Source organism: Manis javanica, chromosome 9 (genome assembly GCF_040802235.1).
Source record: "Manis javanica isolate MJ-LG chromosome 9, MJ_LKY, whole genome shotgun sequence".
Taxonomy (NCBI): Eukaryota; Metazoa; Chordata; class Mammalia; order Pholidota; family Manidae; genus Manis; species Manis javanica.
This window is the reverse complement of record NC_133164.1, coordinates 91,551,207-91,571,798: the sequence shown is the minus strand read 5'-3', so window position 1 is coordinate 91,571,798 and position 20,592 is coordinate 91,551,207. Positions and strand designations below refer to the sequence as shown.

The window sequence follows — 20,592 nt, the reverse complement described above, 5'->3', positions numbered from 1 at the left end:
GCTCCAAACTGCACCCAAGAGTAACCACCGCATGCTCAGCACCCACCTCACTGCCTGTCACACTCATCATGACCTGACGTTGCACACACATACACTTTGTTCAGCTGATTTCCTCTGCTGCCCCCAACTAGAATGTAAGCTACCTGGCAGTAAAGATGTTTCATCTGACATGCTGGGAGCAGTGCCTGACCCTCAGGAGCTGACGAGTTAGGACAGCACATGAGGAGCAGTCTGGCCTGTCCTCCTCACTGAGGCTTGTTCTTCAAACCCACCCCCTGGAACTGTGGGGCAAGTCATCTTGGCCCCAGCTTCCCTTTCCGACTCCATCAAAGCCCTCAGTAGAGCTGAGGCTCCTAATCTCCCAGTTACATCCATACCATGTAGGAACTGAGTTCTTTGGAGGGCTTTGAACTCTCAGAGAGTTTGTATCTTTATAACTTGGGTCCCCTGCGTCCTGACTAGGAATAGACTAAATTCTAGAGTATTCTTCTCAACTATAAGGTTGGGGAATAGAAGGGGAAGCCCTGGCATAATGGACTATACTCTCTTTTAGTACATTTAGAGCTGAAGTAATCTCTTCAGTAAATAAAACAACCTAGCAAGCCCAGGCTGGGTGACTTCCGCAGTGGGTGGACTATTATTATGTGGTTTAAGTCTTCTCCATGCCTTCCTGGGAAAGAACCTGGCTGCTGCCCAACTCCACCTCCCCCACTAGCTGGCCTCTGCAGGGCCTTCTTGTACCCACCTCATCGAGGTTCCTTCTGAGCGTCTGCAGTTACAGTGTCTTGGCCGACATGGTACCAGGGACCCAAACCCCTTAGCCACTCGCTTACAAGTCTCTCTAATTAAAAAACCACTGTTTTCTAGCAAAGTCTTCTTTTTCTATTGATCTTGACAAGCCTATTCATGTCTGCTTCTTCTTTGCTGTAAAGGCGATCTGGAGCTCTTTTGGCACTATAATTATATGCTTTTTAAAAATCCCTAAACTCTCCTAATTCATGATTTTAGGTTTCTATAAATTTGGCTTCTACTGAGTCTAAGTTTATGTCTATGTATGTTTGGAAGACTTAGAATGTAAAATTAATAACAAACCTGGTAGACTGTTAAACTACTGAAGAAAAAAGAGAGCATTAGAACTTTAATTTTATGGAAATGCATGATACTAATTGCCAGCATGTCCTAACTAATCATCAAAATCTGTCCAGCATCACTCCTCCTCAGAGATGCCTTATTAGTGTTACTGCATAGACTTGAAAGTAATAAGAGCACATTACTTCAAAAGATTTCTACATCAAACCATCATTTATCCAGAAATCACCTAATTTGATGCTCACAAGTATCTGGAGTGCAGTCAAAATCCTCAAAGTCTTGCAACAGCCCTGACAGAGGCCACACACCTATTCCTCTGAGTTGAAACACACAGCTTAACTCAAAGCTCTTAAAAATGCACACTTGGTGCCACTGCTTATCTTAGACATACCCTAATACAAGTGGTTGCTGAGATGAGCCCCCATCCACTGAGAAGGGGCAAATCAGAGGAAGTGACAGATTGAGAGAGGCAGGCGCAGAGTGGCAGCGAAAGTGAGGAGCACAAATGAGGAAGGTGGTAACAGACTGCACAGTGCCAGGGCACACCACGGTATGGCTCGGCCCCTGAAGGCTTTTCAGAGGGACCAGGCAGCTTCACGCCAGTCTGAACTGCCCTATGTGCAGCTCTGCCTGGCACTCCTTCATGGTCTAATGACGAGTTTCATTGGAATAACTTACAGCTCAAACACTTGCTCATATGTGTAGCACCAAGAGAAAATTATTAAGAATTGATTCTCGTTCTTATGAAAATTCAGTTGCATGAGAAGATAAAGCAACCAGTCACAAAACAGCAGGATGGAGTCAACATCATGCCTTCCTACTTTTTTTAATTTTGCAGGTCAGCCCACAGGGAGGGTGTGGAGTCAGCCTGTACAGAATCCGGGTGTGTAGGTCTAGATAAAATAACCACCAGATGTATGGAAAAGGAATAAAAGGCAGTTTCTCAATAATTTCACACTGAAAAGCAAACTGGAACACCCTTCATATTTTATTGTACTTATAGAAACATAAGAACTATACTTAGAAAGTCAAATATGCTGCTTATTAAGTAAAAATTAAAGTATTCAAAAAATCTCCAAATTCCTACTCCTCTTCTAAAAATTCAATAACCATAGAAAGAAAACAGTTTCTAAACCTCAGGATTTAAATTACAAAGGGGATTAGAAGAACATACTTTGTTTTGTTTCATTTTCCACTAAAAAAGCATAAATACATGTTATAAAATTTGATGCCGGTTATTAAAACTGAATTTGAAGTTGGTAAGATAACTTGACCTATAAAGCTTTGCCACATTGTTTACAAACTTAGCAGAACTAAGAATATACTGAGTATTTTAACAGCAATGACAAAAGAGTCACTTAAGATACTTTATATTTAAAGAACTTCGCATTGAAATGATTTATTCCAATACACTTACACTCAGAATTCCTGAGCAAGAAGCTCAGAATGAGCCCTAAGACCTTTGTAATTTGTTATCAAATAGTCCAACAGATACTTCAGACCCTGAATCTCTCCTCTTCTAAGATGCTGTCTACAAAATGAGGTGGGTCTTATAAAAAATAAAGTGTGTGCCCAAATATATTACCTGAGTACAGAACTCTGAGCCTTGGCTTGTAGGTGTCTGGGGGGCAGGGCAGGTAGTATAGCAATCAGGGCTGGCACTCTGCCAGGACAGGAAGTCACCTGCCCCAGACCCGTGGGCATGGCCTCAGGGCCTGATGGCCAGCCTGTTGATGACCTAATGCAAAGAGGGAACCAAACTACATTTGTGATTATTGTAGCAGCCAAGCATGAAGCTGGGAACCCCTCAAGTTTTTACTAATTTGTGGATAAGAAATCTTACAAAATGAAAATGCAGCAGAGTATTAATAAATATTTAAAATAAATATTAAAATAATAAATAATACTACAAATGAACATTTTCTTTTATTGAAATAAAATTCTAGGCTTTAGCAGGAGGGTTATTTACAGAATAATGAATAAAAGTGGACAAAATAAAAAAATATCCACTTTGTGAACTTTCCCTTAGGACACTCAATGTAATTATGAAGAGTTAGGTGATGATAGGTAACATATATCTGCTCTGTTTATTATTGACTAAGGAATACCAAAAACCCTGCACTGAAATATTTCCTTAAGGAACACCTTGGTAATGTTTGCAAGGAAGGAAATCAACAAAGTTGGGTACTTTTCCAGTTAGTGACAACCCCACTTTCAAAGGCTGTAATTTGTCACACAGCTTAATTCTGGAGTAAGTCAAAGGAAAACACTGGCCAATCTGATGATTCTTTTTACTATACTATGGGGAACCCCGTCTTTCCCTCTGGCACAAAAACTTAAGGCTTGGGGAAATGTGACAAATATTCTTTTCCCTGTAATAATCAAGGTTAAAGAACTTTCTTAAGTAGATAACCAGCCCTGGACAACAATTAGCTTTCAGGGATGGTGAATGTGCTGTTGGTAGGAGTGTGGCTGCTAGTTCCCCTTGCCTTAGGGTGGGTAGAGGAGAGTTGGTGGGTGAGTGCTGGTAGGAGGAGAGAAGCTGTAGGGAGGGGGGTTTAGCGGGGCTGGCAAAAGGTCACTCCCAGACTGGCTCCCAGAAGCCTCTGCTTCTTCCAGTCTTCCTGTTTATGCAGCCATCCTAGAACATCACTTCCTAAGGAACAGCACACTGGCTGGGGTTCTGCATCACCCTAAATGTCCTTGCACATCAGAACCACCCATCCCTACTCTCTCCAAGTGCTGGAACACAGCTGCTAGTCCTTGGCCACATACCCTAAAAGGGCAGAAGGGTCAAAGTCCCATCCCTTGCTTCTGTTTCTCATATTCACAGGGATCTTTCCTAAGAAAATTAGTCAGCTGTCATTCTGGCTTCTCAGCAAGCCTCTTGAGAGTTGTGGCCCTACCACAAGTCAGCTCCCTGAAGCCAATCATCTCAAGGGGATTGAAGAAACTGCCATTCCAGCCCTGTGGCTGGAGACCTGTCCTGGACCACGGCATTCCCTCAGTGTGCTGGGTCCTTTAAGGCCTGGCTTAAATCTCTGGTCTCTCCTTCTGACATCTTCCTAGAACAATGACTAGTAAAACTTTTTTTTCCCTCTCGTCTATTGAGATTATCCTCATATGGGGCATCCAAGAGATCAAATAAGTGAGAATTAGTTTTCTGAGTGTACATGGCCAAGAGAGTAGCAATAGCCCTAAAGAGGAAGCTAGCTCATTGTACCCACAATATCTCTAACACAAATATTACTTAAGCATGTCATTAAAACTTGTGAAAAATTTTAAATTTCACTTCATAAAACACCGATAAACAGGGAAAGAATTCAAATACAACCTCATTCACTAAATACATTTCCATGAAATTAGAAACAAGCTCTTTAAATATAGCATAGAATCAAAAACAATTTGATTATTAACAATAGGAGAAAAGTCAAATGAATTATTACATTCATATGATTGAATATCATACAGGTTTAATTATTAGGTTTTTAAAAGACCATAACAACACAAGAAAATGCTTACAGAGTTTATTGTGTAAGAAAATTTCAAAGAAAAATCAGAAAGAAATGTACAAAGTTAATAATCTTTATATCTATGTAGCAACATTTCAGGTGATTTTTACTTTTTTTGTTCTTCTAAAGTTTTATACAGAGAGAGTGTATTACTCCTATCTTCATAAAAAAGTCAGTGAAAGTTTTAAAAGTGTCATTTTTAACATTAAGATTTCATATTACACCAAAAAATTTTAGCTATTCTGTTTTCTTTAACTTGTTACCATTAACTATATCATGAAAATATATTTTCTCCAAATATTAATTTCTATTAACAAAATATATATTCGTTCAAGTAACTGGGAAGGATTAAACACAAAAATCCAATAGAATTCATTGGCTGAGTAGATCTCATGGTATTTAATATATTTTAAGTATTTTTAAATATACAAAATTGGGCTCTGCCTTCTACTTAGAAAGCTGTGGAGAGTGTGTTGCTCCAAACTTAACAATAAGAAAAAGCCAAGTAATCATTAAAATCAAAACTTTTCTTGATTAATTAGAAAGCTGGGGTTTCAGGGCAACCAAGTTGCCTGAAATCTCAGGAGGGACAGTTTTCCTTCCACTAAGAAAAGATGGGACACCAGCACTGGCCCCATCATACCATGTGGTAAGAAAAACTCAGATAATAGTTTTAACAAGTTGATCACGGCCAAGCACAGACTACCACAAGAGTATGGAACCCCTGAGAACTACAGACACAAAGGAATACTCACAGGCACTCTCCATAGCATTCATTAGGAAGACTGGGGGCACGGCTGGAGACCTAAGAACGTCTATCCATGGTGCAGGCCTGAACACCAGCAATAACCCCACAGGAGCAGGGAAGCAAACATCACACCACCTGGAAAGGCGGGAAACCACGCCCAGAGCCTTCTCCTCTATAAGACAGAGGCCATTAACTATGGAGAAGGGCAGCCAATCCTACCCCAATAGCACAGGCAGTGTAGGAGAAGGGAAAAGAATAAAACTCTGTTCCTCTGGGGCAGGCGACCGCTGTGAGCCCAGGCTGTTAGTGATCTCCTACTACTGAGGGTCACTGAGATAGCTCTACCCCATGACCCAGGGAAACTGACTCTGCTGAAGACTAACGTTGGACAGAAATGACAGAGAAAGCTCAGTCCAGCAAGCACCAAGTGGTTACCAATCGCAGGTTACCCATGAGGGAGGGACGGGAGCATGGAGAACGCCGCTCACTGAGGCTCAGACACGTTGGATAGGGCCAAAGCTGAGAGTGAGAAAGGAACATTGAGAGAAACCCTCTGGCAAACCAGTCCTCACCCTGAGCACAAGATAATGCTTAAGGGCACTTGGAAACTGGTGGTGCACTGAAGACAACCACAGACACAACAAAACTTGAACCAAGCTGCATCTGGGAGCAGACTGACAGCCTCTCTATTCTAACAGCCCAGCATTAATGAGTGGCAGATCTTTAGACAGAATACTACTTACTTCAGTCTGAACTGTCCCACACATGATACCAAGCTTTCAGCCAAAAATTACAAGAATGTGCAAAAGAGTGAGAAAGCCCCAAATCACCACCCGCTGCCAAGGAACAAAGCCATCTATGGAACTAGACTCAGATTTGAAATAAGGTTGGAACTATATGATTCACGATGATTAATATATTAAAGACTATAGTGGAAGACATGGATAACATGTATGATGAGATGACAAATTTCAGCAGAGATAAATTGTAAGAATCCAGTGGAAATTCAAGAAATAAAAAGCATCATAAAAGTGATGAAAGAATGTGTTTCAGAAGTTCATCAGGAAGACTCAGTACAGCTGCGCAAAGAATCGGTTACATTGATAAGTCAACGGAAATTGTCCAAAATGAAACACAGAAGAAAAGAGAATGAATAAAAGTTTTGCCCAAGCAAAAGACATTTTCTATGTCAGTTACTGGAAACATTTTAAAGCCTAAAGCGTTCCTTTCTTGTACAGGAGCCAGACACAAGGATGTCTTAAGACCTATACAAGGTAAAATGATTCTAATGAAGGCACACAACTCTATTTCCTAATATGAAGATTCAAAGATGCAGAGATTTAAAACCTGGGGACATTATGTATCTCAAACAATAGGACAACTGATGCTCCATCAGAATAAGAACAAGAGTTCAGATAATCACACTTATCAAGATGGAAATTGTATTTCATTTTGTATATTTGGACATGTTAATCAAGAGAATCCTTCATGATACTACTAAGAATAACTGAGCATAATATTTGATGCTCTGAGAATTTTAAATGCAGGCATCTCAAACCATGCAAAGTTAAAATTAGTATTCCTTCAGACAAAAAAAGGTGCCAAAGGTCTATAACCAGTTAGCAGTCCCAATTTTCAGAGAAGGATTAAAGATAAAGTCCAAAAATCATAACTTATACTTTACTAAACCCACTATTGATCCCTGGCAATGCACTCAGGAGGGTTTAGGGACACATATCTCAAGAGCACTTAAAAGAGGAGAAAAAACCTGGGAGCAGCCATTTCCAGGAGGGCATTTCCTGGCAAGCTGAGTGTATTTCCTTTTTTTAAAAGTAATGGGGTTGGTGAACTCGTGGGAAGAGAGTTGTTAGCTCACAACACTGGGCACTTATGTGCAGATATAATGCCCAGGTTTTTTTTTTACATATTCTTATTATTATCACAATTTTATAGATATTATCTCTATTTTCTATGTGAAAAAATAATCCACCCAGAGGATGGCACAGGTGTGTCTGACACCAGACGCAGCACACCCTGACTACAGGAAGGCCTGAGGAGCTCAGCAGAGAGACAGAGCTGATGATCACAGAGTTACATGCCTTGCCTCCTACTGGTCAACCTCACCATTCTGCACATTTGTGACTCCTTATCATCTCACTGTCCTAATGAGAAACTTTTAGCAGTACACCCAGTGAGACTGTGAGTGTGTGTGTGAACCAGTGTGAAGGGAAGGCTGTGGCCAGGGCTCCCCTCAGCTTAGGCTTAGCATCTGGGGCTAGATGAGAGTAGGGAAGGATGCCCATCCCCACACAAGTACAAAGGAAACCCAGGGGTCTGGGATCAGCAGCCTGGGTCACAGCTGGAAGAATCAGATTCAACGGAGCTGACAGAAAAAGAGCTGGGGGACACCCCCTAGAGAGCCTGCAAGGAGGGAGGCACCTTGGGCATCCCCATGGGTCAGAAGTGTATCCATACAGATAGAGACACACTTTCTATCTTGGGGTGACAAAAGCTGTACAAGCTGAATCATATTACTACAATTAATCAGACTTCCAGGTGTACAAAGAGAAAAAAATCCACATTAGGTAAGTCATGGGATGAGCATCTATCTTCTACATCTGACTGAGGAGTTTAAAGATGGGCTTGTGCAAACAGAATGAAATGCTTCATTGAAGACACTTTTTCATTCTTTTAAAAAGTAATTATTTGGCTACAAATACATAATTTTCTTCTTCTCTGCTGGGAGTCTCAAATATTTGCAAACACACATTGCATAATGACTCTCTGGCAGGCTGCAAAGGCATCTTGTTGCCTTTCAGGGAAGGAAAATGAAGAATTATGAAAACAAAATGACATGGCTTCTTTAACCCAGGATTTCATTTATCATCTCTGTGCCTATTTAAGGCAAAAACAAGATCTCAAGGTAAACCTTTTAGGTTCTGAGGAATATGACTCGGTCAAAAGAAAACCTTAGGGCTCCTAGATTTCCTGATTTCTTAACCTGAACTGGGAAAACCCACTGCAGCCCCACTGCTCAATCTGTATGTTGAAGGATGGGACAGAGGCTTCCTTCTCAAAACCTCAGGGCTTTAGGCTGGTGCTTACATGCTTCTTGCAGATTCCTCACTATCCAGACATGGGAATGAAGGGGGAGTATCAGGGGCCATTGTACCGATTTTGTAAATAAGGGGTGATCTTATTAAAATGACACTGAAAATGAACTTGGTGGCTGCAACCACTGCTGACTTTCAGCCATTAGTCCGGACGTGAGCACACACTGTGGGGCCTGCGGGACCTGCATCTGACATCGCAGTGAGTGGGTGTGGGCTGTGGGCATCACCATGGTCCCTTTTCTAATAGCATTGTCAACTTGGAGGCTCTATTTCTTGCCTCATAGTGACCAGCCCAGGGTTTAACACAGGAGCTGTAGGCTGTTTTGGACCTTCCTTTGGGGAAACAGAAGGTGGCAAAAGAAACCAGCATGGATCCAGTGCTGATGCCCCAAGGAGCTGGCAGGAGGCAAGTGCCTCATCTCAGACAGAGGCTCCAAGGAGATATGCCCAGGGTCCTGAACCCTGCCTGTGAGGAATGCAAAGGAGGCTGGGGAAGCATAATTCCTACAAGCCCATTCTTGAGGCCTTATGATTTTATGACTTAGAAATGCAGTAAGGATTTTCCCATAAGTCTGTTTCCTCACAGAATGATTCCAAAGAAAATTGGTGGGACACTGTTGCAACTCTGAAGGCTTCATGCCTTCCTGCATCCCTTGAGTAGGTGTGCTTCTGTCAGGCCTGTTTCCTTTTTCTCACTTCCTCTTTCTCTTTTCCTCTCCATGGTTCCTCTCCTCACTTTTTCCCACCTTCCCCTCTTCTCTCCTCTGTGCCCTTCCCCTCTGTGTCTCTTTCCCTTCCTCCTACCCCACCACCCAGATCTTGCCCTCCCACTGCCCTTCCTGGTGATGGTGTAAACACTGTCACCTCTCCTATTGCAAGCATGCTAGGTTCTATTTCCATTTTTCCTTTTATTTCCTTTCCTGGCTATTGGGGTTTCATCATGACCATAATAAAGCCATAAAGATTTCTTTGTTCAGCTGTGACATGTACCAAAAGTCATTTTTATTGCCAAATCTCCTCCTATCTCTCTGGATTTTGGGGTCCTGAGACCATCCAGAGAGCCTTGGGGAGGGAGCAGCTTCCAAGTGAACACAAGGGTTGGGAAGGGATCCCATCATGAGGGAGGAAGAAACAGAAACAGGATATGAGATATAAATCTTCCCTCAGCCTGGCGAAATCATCCTAGCAGGCCTAGCATTCCACTCAGCTTCTAAGGTCACCTACAGCAGTTTGTAAATAGAGTCATTTTCATTTTCCATAGAAAACAAAGCCAAAAAAAAAAAAAAGAAGAAGAAGAAGAAAAGATTTTCCAGTCTCCTGAGAGAAACCTTGGCTATTTCTGTTATGAGGTGGATGGGGGGATAAAATCTATCATCAATAATATGAGCGAAATAAAAATTCAGAGGAAGATATACGGGCCAACCAAGGAGCTGGGGCCATCGGCCTTGCAGACCAGCGCCACCCACAGAAAAAGCCCTCCCGCCCACACAAGAGCGCAATCGGCAGGCCTCTGGGAGTCTGCAGGAAGATGCAGCCTCAAACCAGATCCATCCTCGGCACAAAGTTGAGTCAGGGCTGATTGCTCCTTAAGTACAGTCACTGGGAAGCAGGTAATGGGAGAGGCAAGACCAAGGGATGGGGCGCACCAGCCTTGACAGCTTGATAATCGGGGGGTTGCAGCAAGTACATGGACCGGGGCTGGTCTGGTCTGACCACATACTCCATAGGAACCCTGGGAAAGCTATGTTGATTCTGTGATCTATTGAAGTCAGGCTCAAATTCCCCCATCCAGACCCACCAGGCTCTCCCTGCCTGACCCTGTTGCTCCCTGCAGTCACGTTAGTCTCCATGATGCTCTACCCCATCCTGACCCCAAAAGCCGAACACACTCTAGCCTTGGTTCATTTGTACTTGCTCAGGACAGGAATAAGGAAGGATCCTCACTCTTTCTTCCAAATCCCCCCTCCAACTAGGTCACTCATGGCTCCACCTGAGAACCCAGAGAGGACTATGCCAAAGCCTCACCCAACTTCCGGGGCACCTGAAGTGACCAGGCAGATAGGCTTCCTTAACGCAGCACTTCCAGAGTGTGGGGGCCAGAGGCACGGCAGGGCAGACACATGCCAAGATCCATGGGGAAACTGACTGACTCTCATAACTAAATACTATTTCCTCAACTACAAAATAGGAATAACATTATTTACCTTACAGTGCTTGCATGCAGATTAAAGGAGATAATACTTATTATCGCTTCTTGATTACCTACCATGGTGCCTGGTTAACCTTTAAATATTTGTAACTCTTAGAATTGATGGTATACCTGAAAGGAAGCCTCAAATTACTTCTTCTATATATTGGAATATGCATATACATGTGAACAACATAAATATCGACTTAAGTAATTGAACATATATGAACACAAAATGCAGCAGGTAGGATTAATACTGCATCTGTGGTATAATTTTTTCTCTAAACATTAAAAACCAGAAGTGTTAAAAGGATTTGATTAAAGCTTAAAAGAAGAAAAAAGAAAAACGCATTAAGCATTCATGAAGTCTTTGCAGTATGAGTTACTTAAAAATCTATAAAGTAGTCGTCATTTATACTGCGGTAGGGCTGTACTCAAGCTGGATAGGACTTTCTGCAGAACCATCTCAAAGAGGGTAACAAACTGAGTGAAATATTCTCACATTCTTCTCTTACCTTGGACCCGATGAGCGAATACAGCCACTGAATGGTTTCACTGTGGTTTATTACTCCATTCATCCCATCCACATACAACATAATTTGGCCTAAAGCTACAGAAAAGAAGAGGAAACAAAGAGACATCATGGTTTTACATGCAAATGTAATCTTCACTGATTAGAATGTCAGCTGGGATTTTCACACTTTAAATACACAGTATATAAAGAACCAAACCTGAAAAGAATTCCTCGTTTCAGAGAGAAAGTGCTGACCACGCAGGAAAAGCAAGGGCTACACTTGGTGTCTGGAAGAGGCAATTAGGCACCAAATCCAGTGATGGTTGTTTCTGTGTGCCTTGATGTATAAATGCATGTTTTTACTTGTCTGTATCTGTGTGTAGTCCCAGATGAGGCACAGACATCCATGATATGGTGTCTGAGTTGTGGTCTCCCACTGGGCCCAAGAGTGCAAATGAAGTTTCCAAAAACAACCTGTCTAGTGCCCCAGCCTGTGATCAGGCGGGTTGCAGATGCTATGGAACCATCCTGATCTAAGATAATTTCAATCCCTTATATAAGGGGTAAATACATATTTAAATATTATCTGTAATTCTTTTTAAAAGAAATTTTAAAACATCAGAAATCTTGAAAAAAAATCATTTGTCAGACACCAATTCCTAAGTTCTTAGTTAAGGAAAATACAGTCAGCACACATTGTCATTATTCACCACAAAGAAACTACCAACCATACTGTTACCTCTTTTTATTCTTAACAACTATTAGCTCTATTTTTTCAGTTCTGTTAGTTTCAAAATAGTTTGGATTGTAAATAATGAATAGAAGTTGTATACTCTAAATAAATAGACCTCCTTAAATCATGCCTGACCTCCTAAGTTTTTTCACCTATAATTAATTGGCATGGAATTGACATTTTTTAGGCAATACTTTTTTTTTCTGGTAACAGAAGGATATCTCATTTTAGAAAATTGAAAAATACAGAAGAGCAAAGGTAAAATAATTCATAATCCCACCATTTATGGATAATCATTAATACATTGATATATCTTCTTACATTCTTTTATTCATTATACATATACACACAAATTTATATGTAGATTGTGGAGAGTCTATGAAATGGTAAAATTGAAATACCAAAAAAAGTAAAATGCAAAATAGTAGGTATACACTAATTCCAGCATAGAAATCTGTTAGAAAACCCTTATTATCCTATGTAACAAAAGGTCAAATAACAAAACCACATTATCATTGTGAGAAAAACTATGCTCCTAAGTATGTAAAAATTCAAAATTAAGAAAAGAAAAAATTGAATATATCCTTGATATGATAAGCTGTATGTTTTTCAAATAACAGATTCATCTGTTATTTAGTGACAAAACACTGTATATATATTCCGATTAAAATCAGGGAAATTAAAAAATGATGCCCCCTGATCCCCATGATTATTTAGCACTGCTATAAAATTAAAAAGACATGAAAATTAATGAGGTAGGGTTGTTGGAAATTCATACATAATGTCATTATTTGCAAGAAATAGTATAGACCCCTCCACCTGCAGAATTTATAATGAAGAGATCACAGTTACAACTAATTTGTCATTTTAATGAGCAATGTGTATGTAACAAAAAAAGGAAAACAAAGTTTGACATGAAAATACTAAATATACATATGACAGAAAATATGATAAAGTTTAAATGATTGTATAAATAATTCATACAAATTTACAAGAAAATACTAAATGCCATAGAAAAAAGTTCAAAGTGTTCATAAAAGAGACAACAAACTGGTTTACAATAACACGAAGCTGTTTGTCTTCTCTATAATTTGAAAATTGAAAATTAAAACAATAATGAGGTAGCATTTTCACTTTCATTGGTAAAGGTACTTTTAAAAAGAAATGATGAGGTATCTAGTCAGATGGTAGAGAGATTAATTAAACAAGTTAACTTCATACATTATCAGTGGCAGGGCAAATTGATCCAAATGCTGTAATAAAGCCATTTAGTGCTCTAATTGTTTAAAAATAGTTACCATTTCCTTAGTGTCTACTGTGTGCCAAGGGACTTTATATGTCTGCAGTGGATATTACTACCCCCATTTGACAGAGGAAAATACTGAGGCTCTGAAAAGTGAACAAATATACTCCAAAGCCCCATCACCACCAAGCAGCCTTGCCCATATACAGCCAGGGTGGATGGACTCCTCCACTGCATGTGTTCTCAGACCCTGAAAGTCCTTACTAAACCCTTCCCCAGTCATTGTGATTGTGGAACTCTGTCCCAGGAAAACAACCCTAATTTAAAGAAAAAATGAAAAGATGAAGCAAAGACATTCACTAAGTGTCATCTATGATATCAAAATATTAACTAAAACCTAAATATCTGTAAGTTCTAGAACTCAGCATATGCAGTAATTTTCCAAAGCTATATCCTAAAATGTTTCTGATAAAATAATTAAAAAGTAGAAATTATAAATATGGCATAACTCAACAAAACACTCCAATCCTTATATATAGAAGGAAAGGAAAACCCCTGAAATACTATTATGATCGACTACATGGTTTTTGGACACATATTTCTTACTTTCTTCTATTCTCCCAGTTTTCCATTATGAGCATCTATTACTTCTTTAACAGAAAAGTAAATATAAAAAAGGATCAAAATAAAACTGTATAATGTGAAGTGTTAGTTGCTTTTCTTGGCTTTTAGTAACTTTACTAACCCATTCCTCTTAGCATACTCCCTCCCTCCTCTAGGAAGATACAGCAACCGGGGCCCCACTTCAAGGAAGAGCTCTGAGGATTCAGCACATTCTGCCCCCATGTTTTCCCTTCTCTCCTTACTCTCCTCCTCTCCCTCCCAAAACAAGCTGGTGAGTCTCCAGAAGGGGAGTTTTCACCACAGCCCTTTTCACCTTCCAGCTGCAAGCTGAAGCGGCAAACCTGTATGCGGATTTTAGCATCTTTTATGAGCTGAGGAGAGCTTATAGAAGCACATGAGCCTATGAGCACAGGAGAGCGACAATCTAGACCCTTCAGCCTTAGGGAGATGGATTCTTAGGGAAGACACGGTCCTGAGGCTGAAAAGCTAGGAATGAAGGTTTCACCCTAACTTCTCAGGGCCTCCAAGGAAGCCCAAGGCACCAGGGCACTGCTACAAACAGAGGCATGAAAGTGAGGTTTCAAAGCCAAATTGAATTTCTGTAAGGTTTCTATGTTTCCCTCCAAGATTCTTCTTATTAACGGGTCACATTGGATGAAGTAACTCACCAGAAAGCTCATGTCTAATGGAAGTCAAGTTTCTGATCACACTAATTTGTCATAGTATTTTGATAATCAAAAGCTTTCCCATTCCATGTTTTGCACTCCAGCCCTAACTTCAAAGAACTGCTTGTTGTAAAACGCACTATAGACACAGGAGGGCGCTAAATAGATTTAAGAGGGTTAATGCTGCACTGATGAAATGGCAGCTACCTGCCAACCTAAATGTGGGCCTGTGAATAAGACTCACACGGAAATAAAGAGTAGATGGCCTGCGTCACTGGAGCCACAAGAATTAGTGATTTGCATTTTCGAGGAGGAGGAGAAAGATGAGAATGTCAGAGTTGGGGATAACAGCACAGGTCAAAAAGAGACTGCCCAGGGCATTTGTTGCTCAGCTCTTTATGCAATTTGCTCTAAGCTCATTTATTAATTTTTCTGTGCTTTGTTTTCCTCATCTCAAAACTTGGATAGTAATACTGTGGCACCTATTTTGCAAGGGTGTTGTAGGGATTGATTAAGAACAATACCTGACTTTCAGTAAGTGCTCAAAAAATGTTAGTCATATAAACTATCTTGCTGAAGTCAAACATCAATCTACTGAACAGAAGCCCATAGTGAATGAATCTCAAAGACACAAAATGGGGAATGAGCCCTCTGTTTAACCTTAAGCCACAAAGATTTTTCTATTTTCTTAAATTCTATAATTTTACTTTTTATACTTAGATGTATGATCCATTTTGAGATAATTTTTTTTGTTTTTTATAAATTGTGAGGTTTAGATTGAGGTTCGTTTTTTTCCCCAAGCAGATGGCTAATTGATCTAACACATTGTTTAAAGAGACTATCCTGACTTTGATTGCTTTTGCAAATTTGCTAAAAATCAACTGGGCTTTGTTTGTGGGGGTCTATTTCTGGATTACCATAGCTTTATATAAGTTTTAAACTCAGGTAGTATGATTATTACAGTTTCATTCATCTTTTTCAAAATTGTTTTGTTCTTATCCTTGGTCTCTTCATATAAATTTTAGAAGCAGCTTGTCTAAATCTACAAAGAATCTTTCTGGAGGTATTATGAGAAATTCATTAAATCTATAAATTTTAACAGAATTGACATCTTTTTTATGCTGAATCTTATAATCCATGAGCTCATTATGTCTGTTAATTTAGATTGTCTCTGATTGCTTTTACCAGTGTTTTTTAGGATCCAAAATATATTTTTTTTGCTAAATTTTAAGTATTTCACATTTTTTGGAAGTATTTGAAATGATACTTTAAAAACTTTTCCATTCCCAATGTTTATTATTAACGTATAGAAATAAAATTAATGTTTGTGTTGACTTTATATCTGTAATTTTGTTAAATGTATTAATTTTAGTTTTTTAGAATTTGTTTATGTAGATTCCTTGAGATTTACTACATAGACAATAATGCTATCTGTGACCAATTTTATTTCTTCCTTCCCAATCTATATCCCTCTATCTCTTTCCCCCTTGCCTTATAGCACTGGTTAAGAATTTCAGTACAATGTTCAACAGGGGTGGTAAGAGTAGACACCCTTGCCTCATTCTCAGAATGGGAAGAAGGCATTTTGTCTTTCAACATTAGTTATGATGTTAGCTGTAGGTTTCTGTGCACTGCCTTTTATCAAAGGGAGGAAGTTTTCCCCAATTTCTAGTTGACTAAGAGTTTTTTAATCATAAGAGAACCTTGAGTTTTGCCAAATGCTTTTTCTATTTCAACTAATATTGCCACATGTTTTTCTTCATGCCAGCCTTGAGTTTCCTTTTGGTTGTGGTGCATAATTTTTATTATTGCTGAATTTGCTAATTATTTGCTGAGGATTTTTGCATCTTGGTATATGAGCGATATGGTGTACTGTACCCTGTTTTGTTTCATATCACGGTAATGGACTTATATAATGATTGGGAAGCATTCTCTTCTCTTCTGTTTTCTGGAAGAAACTATATAATATTGGTTTTATTTTGTCTTTAAATGTTTGGTAGAATCACCAGGAAACCACCTGGGCCTGGAGAATTCTTTTTTCAGAAAGTTGGTAACTGCCAATTAAATTTCTTTAATAGTCATAGTTAATAATGTAGTAATAACGCTAATCAGGTTGTCTGTTTCACCTTGGATGAGTTTTGAAGTTTGTGGTTTTTAAGGAATTGGTCCATTTCATCTAAGGTATCAATTTTATGTGCTTAGAATTGCTCATATTATTCTCTTATTATTCATTAATGTCTGTGGAGTCTGCGATGATATCCCCTCTTCATTTCAGATGGCATTTATGCTGGCAATTAGTACCCTTTTTCTTTGTTATTATTTTTCTTTTCAAAAACTTACTTTCCTTTCTGTCTCACTGATTGTTTTCTGTTTTCTGTTTCATTAATTTCTACTGTTATCTTTATTATTTCCTTCCTTTTACTTGCTTGGGTTTTTTATTGTAATTTCTTAAGGTAGGTGTTTTTATTATTGATTAGAATATTTTCTTTTTTTCTAACATAAGCATGTAATGGTATAAATTTCCCTCCACACATTACTTTAACTGCATGCCATAAAGTCTGATATTTTGTAATTTTGCTTTCATTAGTTCAAAATATTTTCTGATTTCCATGGAGAATTTCTCTTCAATATATGGATTATTTAGAAGTATGTTGTTTAATTTCCAAGTACTAGAGATACTCTTGTTATCCTTCTCTTACTGGTTTCTAGTTTAATTCCATCATAATCAGAAAACATATTATTTCAGTTCTTTTAACTTTTTTTTTTTTTTTTTTTTTTTTTTTTGAGAGGGCATCTCTCATATTTATTGATCAAATGGTTGTTAACAACAATAAAATTCAGTATAGGGGGGTCAATGCTCAATGTACAATCATTAATCCATCTCAAGCCTAATTCTCGTCAGTCTCCAATCTTCTGAAGCATAACGAACAAGTTCTTACATGGTGAACGAATTCTTACAGAGTGAATAAATTCTTACATGGTGAACAGTACAAGGGCATTCATCACAGAAACTTTCGGTTTTGATCATGCAATATGACCTATAAACCATCAGGTCAAATATGAATATTCATTTGATTTTTGTACTTGATTTATATGTTGATCCCACATTTCTCCTATTATTATTATTATTTTTATTTTTAATAAAATGCTGAAGTGGTAGGTAGATGCAAGATAAAGGTAGAAAACATAGTTTAGTGCTGTAAGAAGGCAAATGTAGATGATCAGATGATCAGGTGTGTGCCTATGGACTAAGTATTAATCCAGGCTAGACAAGGGCAGCAAGACATCCACGGATGCAGAAGATTTCTCTCAAAGCAGGGGGGGTGAGGTTCTGAGCCTCACCTCTGTTGATCCCCAAATTCTCACCTGATGGCCCCCCTGCGACTGTGCCTGTCTTAGGTTGTTCCTCCCTTGAGGAATCTTACCCGTCTCTGGCTAACCAGTCATCTTCCGGGGCCATACAGGGAAATGTAAAGTTGGTAAGTGAGAGAGAAGCCATATTGTTTGCAAAGGTTAGCTTTTTACTTCTTTGCAGATTTATGCCCTGTGGCTTCTATGCCCAGCACTTGTCTCGAGGTATCTTTACCACCTGGAGGAATTATGATACTCGGTAAATTCGATATGAGGCACGAATTCTATTTAAGGTTTGTAATTAGGAAGGAAGAAGAAAAGCTATAGATGTAGCATATGAAGGAAACTTGGGAGGATTGATTATTTCTTTGACATATCTTCTTGTATAGTACCTTAAGTATGTATAGGTTTTAAACTACTAACTAATTTGCACACACATATTAACATAATAGGAATACGGTGACATAAACAAAGCAAATCTATAATTACCAGCCATCTCCAGTGAAGCCAAGAAAACCATTTAGGCACCCTAGGCATTTGTGAAAATTTATCTATGATATGATGGATATTTTCCAACTGTACTTGAACCATCAGACAAATTAAAGCAGCCCATTTCTGGGATCTGTTCACATCCCATATGTTCTTTTAACCATAGATAGTCTATAGTCATGAGATTTTGGGGTGCTACAACTTGCACCCCTCCCAACTCCTGGTTGAGTTCCAACAGTACAGATCCAGTCAAATTCGTTGTCTCACTGTATGCACATGCCAGCCTAGACATCTCCCTCCTCCTTCTTATGGCAAGTCCAGGAGACAGTGGGCTCGATGCAGCCACAACCGCAGCATCGTCCGGATCCCTGTGGAGGCTTTTTGATGATCATCCCCCGGCAAGAGTCCTCCAGAGAGTGCTGATGCCGGAAGCTCCTCCTCATATCGTATCTTAGTTCATTTTCTGGGTATCCAAGCTAGGCCTTGATCTTCTGCGTAGAAACAAACAGACCCTTTGCCCACACTTTGACATGCCCTCTATACCACTGTGCAGAACTCATTGGAGGTCAGCACACAGTAACTGCTTTTTTTTTTTTTTTTTTTTTTAATTAAGAGAAAGGAATATTATCAGAAAAGAGTACCTCCATAGCTGATCATCTGACACCCTTTAAGTGATCAACATTAAGGATATTTAAAGCATGCGTTGATCTTTGATTTACCAATAGTTTTATCCTGTTAAGGAGTAATCCCCCTTTTCTTTCTTTCTTTCTTTTTTTTTTTTAAATTTTTAATCTACACTTACCTGAAGAATACTATGTTTACTATGCTCTCCCCTATATCAGGTCTCCCCTAACAACCACATTACGGTTACTGTCCATCAGCTTAGCAAAATGTGGTAGAGTCACTACTTGTCCTCTCTGTGTTGTGCAGCCCACCCTCCCCTTTCTCCCTCCCCCCCATGCATGCTAATCTTAATACCCCCCTTCTTCTTCCCCCCCCTTATCCCTCCCTGCCCACCCATCCTCCCCAGTTCCTTTCCCTTTGGTACCTGTTAGTCCATTTTTGGGTTCTGTAATTCTGCTGCTGTTTTGTTCCTTCAGTTTTTCCTTTGTTCCTATACTCCTCAGATGAGTGAAATCATTTGGTATTTCTCTTTCTCCGCTTGGCTTATTTCACTGAGCATAATACTCTCCAGCTCCATCCATGTTGCTGCAAATGGTTGGATTTTTCCACTTCTTATGGCTGAGTAGTATTCCATTGTGTATATGTACCACATCTTCTTTATCCATTCATCTACAGATGGACATTTAGGTTGCTTCCAATTCTTGGCTATTGTAAATAGTGCTGCGATAAACATAGGAGTGCATCTGTCTTTCTCAAACTTGATTGCTGCGTTCTTAGGGTAAATTCCTAGGAGTGGAATTCCTGGGTCAAATGGTAGGTCTGTTTTGAGCATTTTGATGCACCTCCATACTGCTTTCCACAATGGTTGAACTAATTTACATTCCCACCAGCAGTGTAGGAGGGTTCCCCTTTCTCCACAGCCTCGCCAACATTTGTTGTTGTTTGTCTTTTGGATGGCAGCTATCCTTACTGGTGTGAGGTGATACCTCATTGTAGTTTTAATTTGCATTTCTCTGATAATTAGCGATGTGGAGCATCTTTTCATGTGTCTCTTGGCCATCTGTATTTCTTTTTTGGAGAACTGTCTGTTCAGTTCCTCTGCCCATTTTTTAATTGGGTTATTTGTTTTTTGTTTGTTGAGGCGTGTGAGCTCTTTATATATTCTGGACGTCAAGCCTTTATCAGATCTGTCATTTTCAAATATATTCTCCCATACTGTAGGGTTCCTTTTTGTTCTATTGATGGTGTCTTTCGCTGTACAGAAGCTTTTCAGCTTAATGTAGTCCCACTTGCTCATTTTTGCTGTTGTTTTCCTTGCCCGGGGAGATATGTTCAAGAAGAGATCACTCATGTTTATGTCTAAGAGGTTTTTGCCTATGTTTTTTTCCAAGAGTTTAATGGTTTCGTGACTTACATTCAGGTCTTTGATCCATTTTGAGTTTACCTTTGTATATGGGGTTAGACAATGGTCCAGTTTCATTCTCCTACATGTAGCTGTCCAGTTTTGCCAGCACCATCTGTTGAAGAGACTGTCATTTTGCCATTGTATGTCCATGGCTCCTTTATCAAATATTAATTGACCATATATGTTTGGGTTAATTTCTGGGGTCTCTAATCTGTTCCACTGGTCTGTGGCTCTGTTCTTGTGCCAGTACCAAATTGTCTTGATTACTATGGCTTTGTAGTAGAGCTTGAAGTT

General features: G+C 39.4%; 1 protein-coding gene across 11 annotated transcripts in view; it reads right to left on the bottom strand.

Annotated features, from left to right (window-relative positions):
* FHOD3 (formin homology 2 domain containing 3) overlaps positions 1–20,592 on the bottom strand; it is a 523,260-nt gene that overhangs the window by 186,992 nt on the left and 315,676 nt on the right. For all 11 annotated transcript variants that reach the window (XM_073212918.1, XM_073212919.1, XM_073212922.1 and 8 more), the window contains one exon: positions 11,166–11,260. In XM_073212918.1, coding sequence (XP_073069019.1) covers positions 11,166–11,260 — 95 coding nt within the window. The remainder of the gene's footprint in view (positions 1–11,165; positions 11,261–20,592) is intronic.